At 44.1% G+C, this 21,076-nt stretch overlaps 1 protein-coding gene across 5 annotated transcripts in view; it reads right to left on the minus strand.

Moving 5' to 3' along the window:
- Positions 1–21,076, minus strand: part of TRAPPC9 (trafficking protein particle complex subunit 9) — a 667,549-nt gene that overhangs the window by 390,373 nt on the left and 256,100 nt on the right. For 4 of the 5 annotated variants that reach the window (XM_073679927.1, XM_073679930.1, XM_073679928.1 and 1 more), the window contains one exon: positions 8,650–8,843. In XM_073679927.1, the coding sequence (XP_073536028.1) occupies positions 8,650–8,843 (194 nt within the window). The remainder of the gene's footprint in view (positions 1–8,649; positions 8,844–21,076) is intronic. The other variant, XM_073679931.1, reaches the window with a different exon arrangement.

Below are 21,076 nucleotides of genomic sequence, written 5' to 3' on the forward strand. Positions count from 1 at the left end.
CTCATTATACTGTATGGAGGACTATGTGGTGCTCATACTGTATGGAGGACTATGTGGGGCCATTATTCTGTATGGAGGACTATGTGGGACCCATTATTCTGCATGGAGGACTATGTGGGGCTCATTATACTGTATGGAGGACTATGTGGGGCCCATTATACTGTATGGAGGACTATGTGGGGCCATTATACTGTATGGAGGACTATGTGGGGCCCATTATTCTGTATGGAGGACTATGTGGGGCCATTATACTGTATGGAGGACTATGTGGGGCTCATTATACTGTATGGAGGACTATGTGGGGCTCATTATACTGTATGGAGGACTATGTGGGGCCATTATTCTGTATGGAGGACAATGTGGGGCCCATTATTCTGTATGGAGGACTATGTGGGGCCATTATACTGTATGAAGGACTATGTGGGGCCCATTATTCTGTATGGAGGACTATGTGGGGCCATTATTCTGTATGGAGGACTATGTGGGGCTCATTCTGTATGGAGGACTATGTGGGGCTCATTATACTGTATGGAGGACTATGTGGAGCTCATTATACTGTATGGAGGACTATGTGGAGCTCATTATACTGTATGGAGGACTATGTGATGCTCATACTGTATGGAGGACTATGTCGGGCCATTATTCTGTATGTAGGACTATGTGGGACCCATTATTCTGTATGGAGGACTATGTGGGGCTCATTATACTGTATGGAGGACTATGTGGGGCCCATTATACTGTATGGAGGACTATGTGGAGCCATTATACTGTATGGAGGACTATGTGGGGCCCATTATTCGGTATGGAGGACTATGTGGGGCCATTATTCTGTATGGAGGACTATGTGGGGCTCATTCTGTATGGAGGACTATGTGGGGCTCATTATACTGTATGGAGGACTATGTGGGGCTTATTATACTGTATGGAGGACTATGTGGTGCTTATACTGTATGGAGGACTATGTGGAGCTCATTATACTGTATGGAGGACTATGTGGTGCTCATACTGTATGGAGGACTATGTGGGGCCATTATTCTGTATGGAGGACTATGTGTGGCCCATTATTCTGTATGGAGGACTATGTGGGGCTCATTATACTGTATGGAGGACTATGTGGGGCTCATTATACTGTATGGAGGACTATGTGGGGCTCATTATACGGTATGGAGGACTATGTGGTGCTCATACTGTATGGAGGACTATGTGGGGCCATTTGTTGTTAATAAATATGATGGTTGGCCCGTGACTTTGTCCAAGCTTTTAACTTTGGTCTTCTGTGTATGAGTTTGATATTCTTGTTCTAAAGGAAGTGGGGGCGGGTCTCTAATTACAGTAAGTGGGGGGCGGGTCTCTAATTACAGTAAGTGGGGGGCGGGTCTCTAATTACAGTAAGTGGGGGTGGGTTTCTCTTTACAGTAAGTGGGGGCAGTCTATCATTCTACAGTAAGTGGGGTGGGTCTCTACAGTAAGCAGGGGCGGGTCTCTTTACAGTAAGAGGGGGTGGGTCTCTACAGTAAGCGTGGACGGGTCTCTTTACAGTAAGCGTGGGTGGGTCTCTGCAGTAAGCGTGGGCGGGTCCCTTTACAGTAATTGGGGGCGGGTCTATCTCTTTACAGTAAGTTGGTGCGGGTCTCTTTATACAGGAAGTTGGTGTCTCACTACGAGTGCGGGTCTTTATCTCTTTACAGTAAGTGGGGGCGAGTCTTCACCTCTTTACAGTGAGGGGAGGGTCTTTGCCTCTTTACAGTAACTGGGGGCGGGTCTTCACCTCTTTACAGTAAGTGGGGGCAGGTCTTCACCTCTTTACAGTAAGTGGGGGCGGGTCTTCACCTCTTTACAGTAAGTGGGGGCGTGTCTTCACCTCTTTACAGTAAGTGGGGGCGTGTCTTCACCTCTTTACAGTAAGTGGGGGGCGGGTCTTCACCTCTTTACAGTAACTGGGGGCAGGTCTTCACCTCTTTACAGTAAGTGGGGGCGGGTCTTCACCTCTTTACAGTAAGTGGGGGCGGGTCTTCACCTCTTTACAGTAAGTGGGGGCGGGTCTTCACCTCTTTACAGTAACTGGGGGGCGGGTCTTCACCTCTTTACAGTAACTGGGGGCAGGTCTTTACAGTAAGTGGGGGCGGGTCTTTACAGTAAGTGGGGGCGGGTCTTTACAGTAAGTGGGGGCGGGTCTTTACAGTAAGTGGGGGCAGGTCTTCACCTCTTTACAGTAAGTGGGGGCAGGTCTTCACCTCTTTACAGTAAGTGGGGGCGGGTCTTCACCTCTTTACAGTAAGTGGGGGCGGGTCTTCACCTCTTTACAGTAAGTGGGGGCGGGTCATCGCCTCCTTACAGTAAGTGGGGGCTGGTCTTCACCTTTTTACAGTAAGTGGGGGGCGGGTCTTCACCTCTTTACAGTAAGTGGGGGGCGGGTCTTCACCTCTTTACAGTAAGTGGGGGGCGGGTCTTCACCTCTTTACAGTAACTGGGGGCGGGTCTTCACCTCTTTACAGTAAGTGGGGGCGGGTCTTCACCTCTTTACAGTAACTGGGGGCGGGTCTTCACCTCTTTACAGTAACTGGGGGCGGGTCTTCACCTCTTTACAGTAACTGGGGGCGGGTCTTCACCTCTTTACAGTAACTGGGGGCGGGTCTTTACAGTAACTGGGGGCGGGTCTTTACAGTAAGTGGGGGCGGGTCTTCACCTCTACAGTAAGTGGGGGCAGGTCTTCACCTCTTTACAGTAAGTGGGGGCAGGTCTTCACCTCTTTACAGTAAGTGGGGGCAGGTCTTCACCTCTTTACAGTAAGTGGGGGCGGGTCATCGCCTCCTTACAGTAAGTGGGGGCTGGTCTTCACCTTTTTACAGTAAGTGGGGGCGGGTCATCGCCTCCTTACAGTAAGTGGGGGCTGGTCTTCACCTCTTTACAGTAAGTGGGGGCAGGTCTTCACCTCTTTACAGTAACTGGGGGCGGGTCTTCACCTCTTTACAGTAACTGGGGGCGGGTGTTCACCTCTTTACAGTAACTGGGGGCAGGTCTTCACCTCTTTACAGTAACTGGGGGCGGGTCTTCACCTCTTTACAGTAACTGGGGGCGGGTCTTCACCTCTTTACAGTAACTGGGGGCGGGTCTTCACCTCTTTACAGTAACTGGGGGGCGGGTGTTCACCTCTTTACAGTAACTGGGGGGCGGGTCTTCACCTTTTTACAGTAACTGGGGGCGGGTCTTCACCTCTTTACAGTAACTGGGGGCGGGTCTTCACCTCTTTACAGTAACTGGGGGCGGGTCTTCACCTCTTTACAGTAACTGGGGGCGGGTCTTTATCTCTCTACCAGAAATGGAGGCAGGTCTTTGTCTCTGCTCCCGCTCTCCTGTCTGTTACGATGCATAAAGGCATAACAGTCTGGGACTTCAGTTCTAGGCAGAGAAGCCATTGGGACAAGCAAAAGGAAGAAGTCAGGGGGACCGAGGATCAGGGACTTGGATTGCAACTGCCTCATTCTTTTGTTCTCGAGAGATGAGCTAGGACCAGAGGCGTCCATCAGCGGAGATCTACCCTCTTCCTACTGCTCCATAAGAACAGAACTACACTTAAAATAACCCGTGTACACACAAAAGTTAGCAAAATATATAACTTTATTTAGACACAGAATATAAAGCTATGCCCTCATTTAAAAGCAATTAAAAACACACAAAGAACAGTCCCCCATGATATGATAATTAAGGGGAGACCCCCAGCAATAGTCCCATGTAATATTGGGGACTCCTTCCTCAAACCCATAATATAGGAACACCGTGAATGGAAAAACAATGTGCAAAGTTAATTGTGAGAAATAATTAAAAATTTCTTTGGTAAATTATCGATAAAAAAAATACACATTTTATCTGAGAATTGAGAATTTTGAAAATGAAAGATCAGTTCAGAAGAAGAAGAGAAGTGGATTTCTCAAAGAAAGATATATATCAAGAGTTTATTTTCATTTGTACTATTATTTTATGAAAAAAAAATGTAAATGACGGTTACACTTTAAATAATGGTAGGTGTACGCTGAGGGTCTGTGTAAGACCACCAAGCTGGGCAGCAGCAAAACGTGCGGGTTTCCTCTTACACGGATCCTCGGCATTCTTATTTTTATACATCATGTGGTGTTGTATGATTGATTGTTTGTAATTCTATTGGGAGATTTATCTATCCGGAATTATTAATTATTTATTATTATTGCTAATTATTGGTCACTTTTAAGTGTGCACATTGCCTTTAATTGCTTTTAGATGTGTGAATACCTTTATATTCCTTGTCGAAATTAAATCAAGTATTTTTCTAACTTTTGTGTTGGGTTATATTCAATGTGGTTCTGAGGGTAGTAAGTGGGTGACAGACACCTCTGGTCGTGGCTCATCTCCCCAGTCACGATCCAAGTGTCTGCTCCTCACCTCCCCCGGCATCGGCCATGTGGGGAGACTTGGAACCCTCTTCCAGTCTCACCGAATATTCAGCAACACTCTGTGAGGTCAGAAATGTAAAGGACGCAGCGACCTCTGCCACCCAAAATTGACTTAAAGGAATTGTCCAGACCTAGGACACAAGTCTGCAGTCACTCTGAGTAACCGCAGACTGCCACAAGCTGCCACGATTCTCCACTATTCCTTCTGCGGGTAGGCAGTCTTCTCTCCATGTGTATGCGATTTGCACACTAGCCAACTAGATTCTCTTCTATTGAGAGAAACACATAAGTTTAGTCGGTATGTGATCGCCCACTTGCAGTGCAAATGCCGAGAAATTTTACACGCTGTCACGATTCTCCGCTATTCTCATTGCAAGCAGGCGGTCACGTCACCAAATGTATGCAATTTCCACACTTGAGGTCACATGCTAACTAGATGCTCTACTATGGAGAGACACAAAATAGTCTAGTCGGCATGTGATTGCCCACTTGCAGTGCAAATGCCGAGAAATTGTGCATGCTGTCATGATTCTCCGCTATTCTCATTGCAAGCAGGCGGTCACGTCACCATATGTATACAATTTCCACACTTGCAATCACATGCTGACTAGATTCTCCTCTATTGAGAGACACACATAAGTCTAGTCTACATGTGAACACCCACTCACAGTGGGAATGCCATGGAATTGTGCACACCGTCACGATTCTCCACTTTTCCCATTGCGAGCAGGCGGTCACGTCACCATATGTATGCCATTTCCACACTTGCGGTCACGTGCCAACTAGATTTTCTTCTATTGAGAGACACACAAAAGTCTAGTCTGCATGTGATCACCCACTCGCAGCGAAAATGCTGAGGAATTGTGAATGCTGTAACGATTCGGCAGTTTGCAGACTTTTGTCCCAAGACCGGGCAAATCCCTTTAATTAATCCAAATTTTATCAACCATGTCTAGGATTTTTCTTTGAAAAATTCTGGGCCCAATCTGCTCCAATAGGCATGCTCTCACCAATATCGCACAAATTACTGCATTACTGAGGCCTTTTAGAGCGTCATCATGCTGGAAGCTGCTTTCCACTGCCTGTGGGTGGGTCGGCTTGCTTGCTTGCACCTGCAGGCTCAGTAACGGGCAACAAGTGAAGAATTAAGTGACGACTGTTGTGTACAGTGATTGCGTGTGAAGCAAATAACCCGAGCAGTTATTCTTAAAGTCCCTTAAACTTTCATAAATCAATAGTGCAAGTGGTATATGAAACTTTGTAGTATATCTTATCTGAGAAAATGGCTTTTTTTCCCTCCACTTATGAGCCACTTCTCCTCCCCCTGCTTCCTGCATTCATCATTCATTCTGAAAAACTGCTAAGATGCATCCTGCCGGCCCAAAAACCAAACTGATTGCCATCTCGTGGAGGAATTAGATTAGAGCTGCCTACTGAATTGTATGGGGAGAGGAGGAAATGAGCTGGAGTAAGATATGGACACCTTAAGATAGTGCTGCTATCAAGTGAGTGTGTTAAGCTCACACAAGTGCTGGATTCACAGCTACACTGCTTAGTACTAATGTATAATGTCATCAATGCTGCTGCTACATCTGAACATGTACTACATACAGACAGGAGAGTAGGACTCCCTCATTGGCTATGGGAAACATCAAATCAGCCCACAAGCTCAGAGAGAACTGAAAAAAAAATAGATCCTGCAAAGGGAAAAACTGATGGAAAATGCAGGATACAAGTCATCTAATGGCAAGAAATAGTGTTATTCCTCATGAATTGAGAGATACACTTTACCATGTAGACTCTGACATACAATATATGGTTGGAAATCACTCAAATTACAATAGATTAACACAATGGTCTGTGGAGTCTAGGGAAAGAAACCTCCATCAAGAATAGATCATTTTAACAGTTTCCTGGGGGATGGGGGGTTATGTGAGAAATACACTAATCGTTGGGGTTGAAGGGTGTTCCATAGAGACAGTAGAGTGAAAAACAGACATACATATATAGATGGTGCTGCTTTATAGTAAGTGTTTATCTCACCCCACATCTAGATTCACAGCTACACTGCATAGTAATGCTGAATAATGTCCTCCATGATGCTGCTGCTTCTGAACACGTACTACATAGAGGCAGGAGAGCAGAAACCACTCATGTCTGTGTGTGCTGTGTATGGGAGACATCATAGCAGCAAGTCTACACTCACTAGCTCAGAGACAACTGAAAATTAGCGAAACTGCTGAAAAATCAGAAATTCGAGAGACTGTATCACTCACAACAGCTTATTCCTGAAACGACAGGTATGTTTAAAGCATTTCTTTTCTTTGCTTAGACTATTCCTTTAAGACTTAACTAAACTAGAAGAAAAAGTAAACAGAACTTTTCTTTTGTGTTCCTATCCTGAAAAGTTTCTTCCCTTCAGAACTTGCTTAAAACAGGTTAGTGTCAAATGTTGAACGGTATGGAAATTTATTTCAATGAGACTGCGCTTTTACTATGCAGCGCTGACCCAGCTGACAGCAGAACAGAACAATGTGCCGCTGCCGGTGCCGCACCATAAACTAAAAGGAGATTATTTTTTTTTTAATTTGTTTCTTTTTTTTTTTTTTTTAGTATTATTTTTTTCACCCATTAAGTCGCTCAAAAGAAGTGTCGAGGGACAGAGCCACAGACGCCGGCGTTCCCGAGAGGACTCGCAGGGCAGACTAAATTGATTAGAATGTGAATGGAGGACTCGATGGAGAGGATGCCCTTTCAGCGCTCCTCTCTCCTGATGCAATTCAGAGCCTGTTGTTTTGTAATAAACCCATTTGATGCGGCAGGGATGTGTTTTTCTCAGCGCGCGTCATGGGGGGGCGAGCTACCAGCAGCGCAGACTGCAGAATGACAAGAAAGTTTAATGATACATTGCATATGAAATGGGATTTATCAAGCCGATACGGGCTGGATTGGCACATGGCGGATTTCTCTACCACTGGCCTAAAAATGGTGCAATATAGAAATAATAAATCGACTTACCTTAAGGCAACATTACAGAACTCACTTGTTTGACACGGGTTCTGACACAGGTACCACTGTTTCTTTGTGAGGAATACGACAATATTTTTGCTTTAAAGAGGGTTGTCCAGCTTTCTGAATGAAAGTAAGCAGTCATTATGTGTATACAGACTTCTGAGTCCTGACAGCATGTGGTGTCAGGATTCACCGGTATTGCTGGTGATCGCATGTACGCAATTTGCATACATGCGGTCACATGCCGACTAGACGTGCACAGCTTCTCTGAATTCACTTGTAGTGAAAGAAGTCAGGCACGTCTAGTCGGAATGTGGCCGAATGCTCTCACCAGCAATACCAGTGAATCATAACAGTGTGCGCACCGCACGTTATCAAGATTCAGAAGTCTGCAGTCACAGAGTGCCTGCAGACTTTGGCTTCAAGCCTGGACAACTCCTGTAATACATCTCATTCAATTAAGTAGTAGTACCAGGGACCAACATAGTCACGTGGCTCACACATGAACCATTACTTTGCTGACAAAAATGCATGTCAATGTACTTAGTGTATATTTTTTTTTTTTAAAAAAAGGATTTTTTTCTATGGGAAGATCTATATTTGCAACTAATTTTTGATTGCTTCAGTTAATCCAAAATAAAATAAAAAATACAATTGCAAAAAAAGTTTCAAATAAAAATATCTTGTCGTTTTGCATCTACAGCTCCTAGGCAGGTCAATGTGTCTCCATGGTTGCAGACACATACTGTAGGTCAGAGGCTGCCCCACTGGTGACTTGATCACTCCACTAGGAGGGGTAAAACTAGGATTCATCATCAGTCATGATGCATGATCTAGTACTTAGATTAGTTTCAACTGCCCTCCCAATCGCCAATATTGCATTAGGAGAAGTTTAGACAAGTCAAATCTTCTGCCAGGATCACTTTAAAAAATAAAGAATAAAAATGATAATGTAAAAGCAAAATCCGACTACAGAGTTTGTTTGTAGTCTGTAGCCATGGAGACACACAGGTCTTCACAGGAGCTAATGGCACAAAATGGCAAAGTCTTTCAAATTGAAACCTTATCATAATGTCTTCATTTTTTTTATGGATAAAAATTTGGTTGACAAGCTGAACCTTACCAAAGATCTATAAAATACAGCGACAGATACCATAAAAAAAAAATGTAGTGTTTTTTGGTCAGATACTCAAGTTCCAAGGACACAAACCGTAGTCATGTGCAGTGGCCATGGATCTAGGAAAGGATATGATCTTCCAGTGGATGTCCAGCTTGTTGTTGATCTCCAAACCCTTGGCTTGCTGCCGCTCTTCTTCCACCTCTCTCAGGTTGGCAAACTGCGTGTTGTCCTCTGGAGGCTCTGAGATGTTCTCAAAGTTGAACTTGTCCACCTGGATGGCCATCCTGAGGAGAAACACAGGAGGAAATGTGGACAGGCAGACAAGGAGATGGAAATCCTAGGAACTTTTGGGGGTACTTTCTGTCACCTCTACCCAACAAATACAATGTTTTGCAGCTGCTGGCTACCCAACCACATTTATGCATCACAACTTGTTGACGACTTCTGGACTTCTTGACCTCCATTTCTTCTCCCATCTCTATGCTATTCCCTTCCCGATACGTTTCAGAGACTCAGAGAGTTTTAGGTTTGTCATTGCCCAATTTAAAGGCATCTTTGATCACCCCTATATATTGGTCTACTGTCTGATCATCCAAAGTCACAAAGGAGTTGTCTAATCTAAGACATTTATGGTACGTCAACAGTACACGCCATGTCCGATAGATGCGGGGACCAACATTGTGACCTGGATCTATTTCGAGAATGGGGCCTGGTCACCTGCTTTCATGGATGGAGCGATGGGTAATGTTTGGCAATTTTCTCATGGAAATGAATGGAGAGAGGCGCGCATGCACAGCTACCTCTCCATTCTTGAGAGCGAGCAGTGGGGTCTAAATCCTTCAGACATACGCAGGGCCAATCAGTCCAACTTGGATTTATTGGCCATTGTTCTGCTAATAAGCCATAAATGTCCTAGATAGGACAATCCCTGTAACTCTAAACAGTCATGGGAAAAGATTTTAGCTTCAGTAAAAAAAAATTGCATTCCAGTTGGATCATTTTCTGGGTATCGCATAAATATATAAAAAAAAAAAGAATGAAATAAAATAAAAAAAACAAAAAACAACAACATTGTAAAAATTACAGAAGCGCGACGTAATAAATTAACTGTATTAAAAATCATAAAGGTCTATTTGTACAAACAATTAAGGCGGACGAGGCACAGAGCGCGGTCGATGAATGTTAAAAAGTGATATCGTCCGTCCTAGCGATGTTTAACGAGCAATTAAAAGCTAATTAAACTGCATAAGATCATGTTTGGTTTCTGGACTGACTTCTGCAAACAGAAAACGCGGAGAACGAGATAATAAAAAAGAAATTAAAAATGAATATAAATTTAGTACTCGGTGAGGCGCTTCTTTTTTTTTCCCCCCCCGTAGATTTCGATCTTTTCTTCTTCTTTTTTTCGATTAATGGCATAAAAATTTTGTAACTTACAAAAGCTTAATTAAAAGAAAAATAAAAGGAAAAGTGTGTCATAAATTCCCAAATTCATTAACTATCCTCCACCTCAATGACTCCTTATGAGTCCTTATTGGTTCTGTCCGGCCCATATAAATCAGCTTACCATTGTGAAACATATACAGTTGAAACCAGAAGTTTCCATCCACTATATAAAGAGACACATCTGCATGTTTTTATCAATATCTGACATGAAATCAGAATAAACCTTTCCCGTTTTAGGTCAATTAGGATTACCATCATTTTTGATATTTTCCAAATGCCAGAATAATGAGAGAGAGAGAATGTTTTAAGGCATTTTTATTACTTACTGCAAAGTCAAAAGTTTACATGCACTAAGAGATTACTATGCCTTTAAACAATTCTGGATTGTCCATATGATGGTGTCATGTGTTTGGAAGCTTCTGATAGGTTTTTTTTGCAACATTTGAGTTAAAACACACTGCTTCTTTGTGAAGCATCATGGGGAAGTCTAAAGAAATCAGCCAAGATATCAGGAAGAGAATTGTGGACTTCCACAAGTCTGGCTCATCCTTGGGTACAATTTCAAGATACCTGAAGGTGCCTCGTTCATCTGTACAAACAATTATACGCAAGTACAAACAATATGGGAAAGTCCAGCTATCATATCGCTCAGGAAGGAGACGGGTTCTGTGTCCCAGAGATGAACGTGCTTTGGTCCGACATGTGCATATCAACCCAAGGACAAAAGCAAGAGACCTTGTGAAGATGATTATGGAAGCTGGTAAGATTGTGTCAATATCCACAGTTTAACAAGTACTGTATCAACATGGGCTGAAAGGCCACTCTGCCAGGAAGAAGCCATTACTCGAAAAGAAGCATAAAAAAGGCAGATTAATGTTTGCAAATGCACACGGGGACAAAGACCTTTAATTTTTGGAGACATGTTCTGTGGTTTGAGAACATTAAAATTGAACTTTTTGGGCATAATGACCATCGTTACGTTTGGAGGAAAAAGGGAGAACCTTGGACACCTAAAAACACCATCCCAACTGTGAAATACGAGGGTGGCAGCATCATGTTGTTAAAAATGATGGTAATCCTAATAGACCTAAAACGGGAAAGGTTTATTCTGATTTCATCTCAGATATTAACAAAAACATGCATACTGTACATGAATTTTTATATAGTGTATGGAAACTTCTGGTTTCAACTTTATATATAAAATAGAAAAGTGCTATTCCATACAATGAAACCAAAGAAATGAGCAGAAGCATAAATTGGTATATCTGCAATGTGTAGGAGCATGTTCACACTGTGGCCATGTCACAAACAAAACCCAAAAGAAAATCTAAATGAGCATATACCCTGTAGTAAGTAAATAGTAATAGTACACGTAAATAATGTAGGGTACTTAGTTAACGCTATTTTGATTAAAAGTAAAAACGTAAAAGCCATCCCACCATGACAAGGCGTACCCAACCGGGACGGTGCTATTCTGTATATAGCAGGGATGTCAAACTCAAACACACAGAGGGCCAAAATGAAAAACTTTGACTAAGTCGCGGGCCAACCAGTATATAGTATAATGGGCCTCACATAGTCCTCCATACAGAAAAACGGCCCTACATAGTCCTCCATACAGAATAATGGGCACCACATAGTCCTCCATACGGAATAATGGGCCCCATATAGTCCTCCATACAGTATAACGGGCCCCACATAGTCCTCCATACAGAATAATGGGCCCCACATAGTCCTCCATACAGAATAATGGGCCCCACATAGTCCTCCATACAGAATAATGTGCCCCAAATAGTCCTCCATACAGAATGATGGCCCCACATAGTCCTCCATATAGTATAATGGGCCCCACATAGTCCTCTATACAATATAATGGGCCCCACACAGTCCTCCACACAGTATAATGGGCCCCACACAGTCCTTCATACAGAATAATGACACCACATAGGGGTGGTGGTTCTGGAGTCACAGGCCAAATAAAACCACCCTGTGAGCCAGAGTTTGTCATGTCAGTATATAGTATTAAAACCTCACCTTGTGTCAGCCGACCTCAATGTAGATGGGGGCAGAGCAGGAAAGAGGCCCGACTGTTCAGCCTCGTGTCCATGGAACGCTATATAGATGAAATGCCCATCTCAGAGAGGAGGGCCACGACACTGTGCACTGTGGTTGTCTAACACTAGTTAAGGTTTTAATACTTGAGACGGAATAGGACTGTCCCGGTTGGGTACACCTTGTCGTGGTGGGATGGCTTTTACATTTTTTTTTAAATAAAAATAGTGTTAACTAAGTATTCTATGATATTTACATGTACTATTACTAGTTACTTACTACAGGGTATATGCTCATTTTCTTTTTTTTCTTGGGTTTTGTCTATTCCATACAATGGTCTTCGGTAAAGCAAAAAAAAAAGTAAGTTAGCCCCCCCAGGGTTCGCTCATTGGCTTCTTAAAGAAAACCATATTGGAGCTGCCAGTAAAGTAGCTGATTTTGGGTCATTGCCCTCCTTCTCCACCACTGAGCGTGCCAACTATCTACAGGGCCCGAGAGATGGGCGGCAGGTCTGGTCATCTCACAAGAAGTTGTGTCTTGTGTGGTGGTGGGGAGCTAGTCTAGGCGGGTGGCTATGAGGTTCTTCTATGTGTGGCACAGTTGTGTGGAGAGATGAATGGGGCTACAGTGCATCCTCTGCCGGGTATCTGACCCCTCATAGATCTGATATCAATGACCTATTGTAGGGAAAAATCCCTCCTCTCTTTCCCCACCAAGGAGAAATTCTCTCGTCTCACAAGTGATCACTAAGCTGTGGAGCGATACTGGGGATGGGAATCTATCATAACTCACAAGAGAAAAAGAGGAGAAGCAACCTGCAGAGTATGCAGTGCTATAGTGAGTTTTCTAGCAAAACCGATACTAGGTTTAGTAATAATACTAGGTTTAGTAATATACAACCGAAGTGTCATACAGCCTAGATAAGTTAGAGGCATATATTGCCCGGATAAATAGACCACCTCTTACATGGAGTTATCCTCCCGGAGCTCCTACAATGTCTTGGAGCACAATGTACTGTACTGTACTTGCAGTGCTCGTGTAGCGCCGTGCTGGCGGTGCTCGTGTAGCGCCGCGCTTGCGGTGCTCGTGTAGCGCCGTGCTTGCAGTGCTCGTGTAGCGCCGTGCTGGCAGTGCTCGTGTAGCGCCGTGCTTGCAGTGCTCATGTAGCGCCGTGCTTGCACCATTTTACTAGATATACTGCACAAATACAGTCGACAGTTAGTTCCTTATGTTGTCAATGAACATAGGGAATGCTACCCTGCCATACAGTGCCCAGATAAATAATGTACACTTTACCTAGAGATAGAAGTGTGGTGCCCAGACAGTGTCATGGAGAACCCATAGATAGACATACGCACATAGTGCGTAAATAAAATTCTCATGTAGTGACATAAGTTGCCAAAAAACAGAGCATGCTACCCAGACATACAGTGCCCAGATAAATAATGCACATATTACCTATAGATAATGTTGAAGAGCTCAGACAGTATTTTGGAGCAATATTTTACTGCACATAGTGCACAATTGCAGTGCTCACATAGTGCCATGCACTGTCAAGAAACACAGGTGATGATACCCCAGAAAACAGTGCCCAGATAAATAGCACAAACTAAACCTAGGAGTGGTACCCAGATAAAGGAATGGAGAACCCATTTACAGCACATCGTGCACAAATACAGTGCTAACATGGCGTCATATGTTGACAAGAAACAGAGCATGCTACCCTGGCATACTGTGCCCAGATAAATCATAATAGTGAGATTTATGGCACACAGTGCACAAATACAGTGTTCACTTATTACCAAAACACAAAAAGCATGTCACCCAGCTCAGAGCGCCGCACTTTGTGCAGATACTGTCCTACAGTGCCCACATAGTAAAAATTACCGTAAAGTACACAAATATGGCCATACAGTGCCAGCACTGAATATAATACAAAAAATTAGTGCACCTAGTGCCTAAAATTCACAAAGACGTGAATTGCCGTGCCGTCAATCAAAGAGCCGGCCACCGCCAACCTCCTCCATGTACCATGTAAAATACGAGAACCTGTGTATACGCTATATACCGCAGCTACAGATATCATCCAGACGGCATCTGGAAGTAGCAGTTCCCGCTTTGTACCGCCGTTTAGCCTCCTGTGCCGGTTAAGAAGCCGCTGGTGTAAGTGTGAGTGATTTCTCATTTATTGGGCAGACGCCTGACTCTCCCAATGGACGCTAAATAAAGCATGAGATTTATAATAGCTGCTCATTATCGATCAGTCACAGGCTCCTCGATCAATGACCCAAATGGCAAAGCAATAGTGATCCGGGAGGATTTAGGGAGGATAAGCGGCGAGCGCTTTACCGCTGCTGAATCCAGAAAAACCGAACAAGGCAAGATATTGGCTGTAATATGTCTCCAGGATAAATTATTCACACCCTGCAGCAAGCACGTTAGGCCTGGGGTGCGTTCACACATTGTGTCAGGGGGTCCCATTACTAGCACAGTCCTTCTGATTGGATCCAAAGTGATCGGCTGTGATCTGTGCATGAGCAAGTGTTCAGCATTTCTGAAGCGCCACCACAGGGGAAATAAAGTACTGCACCATTTTTTAGTAGTGAGTGTTCAGCCTCCTAAACAATGGAAAATTCTTGGATATTTTGATATATGGCACCTTGGGTCAAGACTTAAAGGGATTATCCAGTAACAACAAGCAGTAAATAAACCGCTGCTTACTCAACGGTGGGGGTTTGAGAGCTGGGACCCGCATCGATCAACAGAATGGGAAATTTTTATCCCGGTTACAATAAGAAGCAGAAGCTTGGACACCCGAGTGGCACTATATTTATTCTCTACGAGGCTGTCGGAAAAAGCTGAGCAATGCACTCAGCAGCCCCATAGGGAATGAATGGAGTGACGGTCGAGCAAGTGCACCGCCACTCCAAGTTCTGCCGATTAGTGCGGGTCTCAGCGGTCGGACCCCCACCAATGCAATCCAAAAATGGGGCCCTGGAAATAGAATTCCATGTTAAATAAACTAGCCTGGCTTTCCCTGGCAGCACCAAAGACAATGAATGGAGTAGAGGTCGAGCATGAGCATCTCCACTCCAATCAGGACCAGGCTGCAGAGCTCAATTCTTACACTTCCTGAGTCCCGTTCTTGGGGATGTTTTTTTTTAAAGGGGAAATAACCCTTTAAAGCGATAGCTTGCACATTAGTGGTGGTTGGGTATCTGGGATACACACACACGCAGAGACCAAAGCTCTGAAAAATAAGTAAATGGTCAGAATGGATTAGAGGCCGTGAATGCGCACCACTGCTCTACTTTTTCCCCATTGGACCGCCAGAAAAAGTTGAGTGCGGTACTAGACGAATGATCATGAGATCAATGGAGGAACCAGCAATTGGACCTTCACAACTTCAGAGGAGGAGGCTCTGAAATGGTCGAGCATTTCTGCTCCACTCTAATCATTCTCTAAGGGACTGCCGGAGAAAACCGAGCTGTGCCTGGTCATCACTACTCCATTCCATAGTCACACTTTTGGGATTGGTGCGGGTCCGAATGATCATATATCTACAGGTCTACAAATAACTTATTTTTTGAACTTTTAATGGTGAGAACAACCCTTTCAATCTCTGGGGGAAAAAAAACTAACTCTGGGCAAAGCAATGCTTAGGAAGCATCTCAATCATAGAGCCAAACTTCTAATGTACCAACCTCAATTTGGCACTTACTCAAGGTGTCAGCCACTCACACTAATTAACGCCAGCGAAGCCCACAGTCTTCTAGCTGTAGAATCACCTGCTTAAATAAATTAAGAAATCTTACCCACCAGCAGTGGTTATGCACCATGGTGCACCTCTACAGAGGCCTGAACCATCAGCTCCATCCGGTTTTGGCTCTGTGGCACTACTGGCAAGCAGCTGATTTTTACAGGGAAATATTGGTGGACAGATATTTCCCAGTCATGGTCCTCTGCATTGAGAAAGGCTGTGGTCATTCAGATGAATGGTCATCCATTTAAAATGTGACCATTACCAATCTGCAAAAAAAAAAAAAAAAAAGTCTCTTCTGTGTGCTTAACAAATTACTAACCAAAATCTTAACTGCCACAGCCGCGGCCCGGCTATCTCTACGAGAGGACATAGAGAATTAGGTGGGGCAAGTGAGATGACCAACCATGAGGTATATGGACCATCTGGTTCTGCTAGGCTGCCACATCTCTCTATTTTGTCTTACAACAGGAAACCACCTTGTTATGCGTCTGGATTCGAACCCTTGAGCCTGTGCCTTGTGGTCGGCTTCTCTGTCTGCCAAGCCACAGCAGATACACCTTTTCTCTGGGTGTTTAGTTTCTGTTATCCATGCTTCAGTCTTTTTAGGGTAACATGTGTTTTCATTTACTCATTTGCCAGCTCTATCACCCTTTAGGTGCGGCTTTCTATACTTTCCACTGCTGGTATTTCCTGCTGTTGATAGTCTCATTTAGATGTCTAGCCATAATGCTGTGGTTTACACCAGTTAGTGAAAGACCAGCTAGGGTTTCTCTCTCTGCTGTTTATGTTTTTTACCCTGCACCTTTTTTCTGTTTCTTTTTAGGAAGTAAATCGCATATTATCTAACACTAAGTACTTAATCCTTTATTTTGTATTTCGTGGTTTGTTTTACTCGTTTTGGGATCTCTTTCTATTTCAGCACAATTTCCCTTCTGTAGGTAATTTGCACTCTCCTCTGCCCTCCGATTCTTCAGGAAGTATGTGAAGCGCTTGACGGCCTTTCAGGCAGCATAGGTCCGAGTTGCCATTGTCTAGTCCAGTGATGGCGAACCTTTTAGAGACCGAGTGCCCAAACTGCAATCCAAAACCCACTTATTTATCGCCAAGTACCAACAAGGCAATTTAACCTAAATATTGAGGTTTTAGTTTAGAAAAAACAACTGATACAATGAGCAGGCGAGCGCAGTATAGAGCAGCCACAAAAAGGAGCAGGGGTATGAGACTGCAGAAATAAAGAATACAGTGCATACAGAAAGTATTCAGACCCCTTTAAATTTTTCACTCTTTGTTTCATAGCAGACATTTGGTAAATTCTAAAAAGTTCATTTTTTTTTCTCATTAAAGTCCACTCTGCTCCCCATCTTGACTGAAAAAAAAAAGAAATGTAGAAACTTTTGCAAATTTATTAAAAAAGAAAAACTGAAATATCACATGGTCATAAATATAAAGACCCTTTGCTCAGACACTCATATTTAAGGCACATGCTGTCCATTTCCTTGTGATCCTCCTTGAGATGGTTCTACTCCTTCATTGGAGTCCAGCTGTGTTTAATTAAACTTATAGGACTTGATTTGGAAAGGCACACACCTGTCTATATAAGACCTCACAGCTCAAAGTGCATGTCAGACCAAATGAGAATCGTGAGCTCAAAGGAACTGCCCAAGGAGCTCAGAGACAGAATTGTGACAAGGCACAGATCTGGCCAAGGTTACAAAAGAATTTCTGCATTACTCAAGGTTCCTAAGAGCACAGTGCCATCCATAATCCTTAAATGGAAGAAGTTTAGGACCACCAGAAGTCTTCCTAGATCTGGCCGTCCAGCCAAACTGAGCAAATGTAGGAGAAAAGCCTCGGTGAGAGAGGTAAAGAAGAACCCCAAGATCACTGTGGCTGAGCTCCAGAGATGCAGTAGAGAGATGGGAGAAAGATCCACAAAGTCAACTATCACTGCAGTCCTCCACCAGTTGGGCCATTATGGCAGAGTGACCCGACGGAAGCCTCTCCTCAGTGCAAGACATATGAAAGCCCGCATAGAGTTTGCTCAAAAACACATGAAGGACTCCCAGACTATGAGAAATAAGATTCTCTGGTCTGATGAGACGAAGATAGAACTTTTTGGTGATAATTCTAAGGGGTATGTGTAGAGAAAACCAGGCACTGCTCATCACCTGCCCAATACAATCCCAACAATGAAACATGGTGGTGGCAGCATCATGCTATGGGGGTGTTTTTCAGCTGCAGGGACAGGATAACTGGTTGCAATTGAAGGAAACATGAATGCAGCCAAGTACAGATATATCCTGGATGAAAACCTCTTCCACAGTGCTCTGGACCTCAGACTTGGTCGAAGGTTCAGCTTCCAACAAGACAATGACCCTAAGCAGACAGCTAAAATAACAAAGGAGTAGCTTCAGAACAACTCTGTGACCATTCCTGACTGGCCCAGTCAGAGCCCTGACCTAAACCCAATTGAGCATCTCTGGAGAGACCTGAAAATGTCTGTCCACCAACGTTCACCATCCAACCTGACGGAACTGGAGATGATCTGCAAAGAAGAATGGCAGAGGATCCCCATATCCAGGTGTGAAAAACTTGTTGCATCATTCCCAAGAAGACTCATGGCTGTACTAGCTCAAAAGGGGGCTTCTACTCAATACTGAGCAAAGGGTCTGAAGACTTATGACCATGTGATATTTCAGTTTTTATTTTTTAATAAATTTGCAAAAATTTCTACATTTCTGTAGAATAGCTGCAATGAAACAGAGTGAAACATTTAAAGGGGTCTGAATACTTTCCGTACCCACTGTATGCTCACCCCCATCTTGGTATATGCTGCCCAGCCCTCATCCTTGTATATATGCTCCCTCCCCCCATCCTTGTATATATGCTCCCTCCCCCAGTCCATGTATATATGCTCCCTCCCCCCAGTCCATGTATATATGCCCCCCCACTCATTGTATATCTGCTCCCCAATCCATGTATCTATGTTCCCTCCCCCCAGTCCATGTATATATGCTACCTCTCCCCCAGTCCATGTATATAGCTCCCCCCAGTCCATGTATATTTGCTCCCTCTCCCCCTGTCCATGGTTATATGCTCCCTCTCCCCCAGTCCATGTATATATGCTCCCTCCCCCCAGTCCATGCATATATGCTCCCTCTCCCCCAGTCCATGCATATATGCTCCCTCTCCCCCAGTCCATGCATATATGCTCCCTCTCCCCCAGTCCATGCATATATGCTCCCTCTCCCCCAGTCCATGCATATATGCTCCCTCCCCCCAGTCCATGTATATATGCTCCCTCCCCCCAGTCCATGTATATATGCTCCCTCCCACAGTCCATGTATATATGCTCCCTCCCCCCAGTCCATATATATATGCTCCCTCCCCCCAGTCCATGTATATATGCTCCCTCCCCCCAGTCCATGTATATATGCTCCCTCTCCCCCATTCCCTGCATATACGCTGCCCTCCCCCTGTCCATGTATATATGCTCCCTCCCCCCAGTCCATGTATATATGCTCCCTCTCCCCCTGTCCATGTATATATGCTCCCTCCAGTCCATGTATATATGCTCCCCTCCCCCAGTCCATGTATATATGCTCCCTCTCCCCCTGTCCATGTATATATGCTCCCTCCCCCAGTCCATGTATATATGCTCCCTCCCCCCAGTCCATGAATATATATGCCCCCCCAGTCCATGTATATATGCTCCCTCCCCCCAGTCCATGAATATATACAGTACAGACCAAAAGTTTGGACACACCTTCTCATTTAAAGATTTTTCTGTATTTTCCTGTCTATGAAAATTGTACATTCACACTGAAGGCATCAAAACTATGAATTACCACATGTGGAATTATATACTTAACAAAAAAGTGTGAAACAACTGAAAATATGTCTTATATTCTAGGTTCTTCAAAGTAGCCACCTTTTGCTTTGATGACTGCTTTGCACACTCTTGGCATTCTCTTGATGAGCTTCAAGAGGTAGTCACCGGAAATGGTCTTCCAACAATCTTGAAGGAGTTCCCAGAGATGCTTAGCACTTGTTGGCCCTTTTGCCTTCACTCTGCGGTCCAGCTCACCCCAAACCATCTCGATTGGGTTCAGGTCTGGTGACTGTGGAGGCCAGGTCATCTGGCGTAGCACCCCATCACTCTCCTTCTTGCTCAAATAGCCCTTACACAGCCTGGAGGTATGTTTGGGGTCATTGTCCTGTTGAAAAATAAATGATGGTCCAACTAATCGCAAACCGGATGGAATAGCATGCCGCTGCAAGATGCTGTGGTAGCCATGCTGGTTCAGTATGACTTCAATTTTGAATAAATCCCCAACAGTGTCACCAGCAAAGCCCCCCCACACCATCACACCTCCTCCTCCATGCTTCACGGTGGGAACCAGGCATGTAGAGTCCATCCGTTCACCTTTTCTGTGTCGCACAAAGACACGGTGGTTGGAACCAAAGATCTCAAATTTGGACTCATCAGACCAAAGCACAGATTTCCACTGGTCTAATGTCCATTCCTTGTGTTCTTTAGCCCAAACAAGTCTCTTCTGCTTGTTGCCAGTCCTTAGCAGTGGTTTCCTAGCAGCTATTTTACCATGAAGATCTGCTGCACAAAGTCTCCTCTTAACAGTTGTTGTAGAGATGTGTCTGCTGCTAGAACTCTGTGTGGCATTGACCTGGTCTCTAATCTGAGCTGCTGTTAACCTGCGATTTCTGAGGCTGGTGACTCGGATAAACTTATCCTCAGAAGCAGAGGTGACTCTTGGTCTTCCTTTCCTGGGGTGGTCCTCAGTTGAGCCAGTTTCTTTGTAGCGCTTGATGGTTTTTGCAACTGCACTTGGGGACACTTTCAAAGTTTTCCCAATTTTTCGCACTGACTGACCTTCATTTCTTAAAGTAATGATGGCCACTCGTTTTTCTTTACTTAGAATTTGTATTATGGCAAGAAAAAAGCAGCTAACAGTCTATTCAGTAGGACTATCAGCTGTGTATCCACCAGACTTCTGCACAACACAACTGATGGTCCCAACCCCATTTATAAGGCAAGAAATCCCACTTATTAAACCTGACAGGGCACACCTGTGAAGTGAAAACCATTTCCGGTGACTACCTCTTGAAGCTCATCAAGAGAATGCCAAGAGTCTGCAAAGCAGTCATCAAAGCAAAAGGTGGCTACTTTGAAGAACCTAGAATATAAGACATATTTTCAGTTGTTTCACACTTTTTTGTTAAGTATATAATTCCACA

This window comes from Phyllobates terribilis, unplaced genomic scaffold (genome assembly GCF_046119375.1).
Source record: "Phyllobates terribilis strain yellow unplaced genomic scaffold, ASM4611937v1 Scaffold_4__5_contigs__length_816908805, whole genome shotgun sequence".
Classification (NCBI taxonomy): Eukaryota; Metazoa; Chordata; class Amphibia; order Anura; family Dendrobatidae; genus Phyllobates; species Phyllobates terribilis.